This window comes from Myotis brandtii, unplaced genomic scaffold (assembly GCF_000412655.1).
Source record: "Myotis brandtii unplaced genomic scaffold, ASM41265v1 scaffold374, whole genome shotgun sequence".
In the NCBI taxonomy this organism is placed as follows: Eukaryota; Metazoa; Chordata; class Mammalia; order Chiroptera; family Vespertilionidae; genus Myotis; species Myotis brandtii.
Genome location: NW_005364372.1, coordinates 1,421,462 through 1,422,178, shown reverse-complemented (window position 1 = coordinate 1,422,178; position 717 = coordinate 1,421,462). Strand labels below are relative to the sequence as shown.

The following is a 717-nucleotide window of genomic DNA, read 5'->3' as shown; positions in this document are numbered from 1 at the left end:
CTCCTGTGTCTCACCTTGGCCTGAGGATCTGGACCCCTCAGCCACTCCAGGAACCTGAGAGGAAAAGGGTAGGACACCCTGGACGCCGTCTCACCCATAGACGCGGGGTTCCCAGAATCCTCCACCAAACCCGCTTTGCTACCCACCCCCAACTCCAGTTCCCTTCAGGCTGAAAGCCCCACTTCACTGCCTTTTCCTAACAGCCAGGGCGGACTTGGACTTCGATCAAGTGGCCAGGAAGTCTGAGACACGCCCTCCCCGTGAACCCTCCGTGCTTTTTGCACAGCCCAGCCCCAAATCACAATCGCTATCCCTAGAAAAGGTTTGCGCCCAAGAACTTCAAAATAGGCTCTGCGTTCTGCCCCAAGTCAAACACCATGGAGACAGCATGGCCCCCACTACACTGTCCCCTCTTGGGCACACTCGGCCTGAAAAGACGAGGGGAGAAAACTTGCATTGTTATGATAGCTGTTTAGCAAAATAGGTGCGCGTCTAGTGACCCGAAGGTGAATCCCAGCTAACGTGTTGGAACCTGACATCCCTGAAAGCCTGGTGCCGTGATGAATGTGCTGGGTAAACTGAAGGCCAGCACGGTGTGAATCATTGTTTACACCGTTCCACACGCCAGGATAGTGAGCCCGGAGAGGAAGCTTCCAGCAGGGCCTTCAAATCCAGGCGGCGTGGGTCTCCATTACCCACGTCTTCAACAAAGGCCAG

General features: G+C 55.5%; 1 protein-coding gene across 1 annotated transcript in view; it reads right to left on the bottom strand.

The window, feature by feature from the left end:
• RAPGEF5 (Rap guanine nucleotide exchange factor (GEF) 5) overlaps window positions 1–113 on the bottom strand; it is a 199,888-nt gene extending 199,775 nt beyond the window's left edge. The window contains exon 1 of the mRNA XM_014544637.1: window positions 15–113. Within this exon, the coding sequence (XP_014400123.1) occupies window positions 15–98 (84 nt within the window). The 5' untranslated portion in view covers window positions 99–113. The remainder of the gene's footprint in view (window positions 1–14) is intronic.
• Window positions 114–717: the final 604 nt, after the last annotated feature.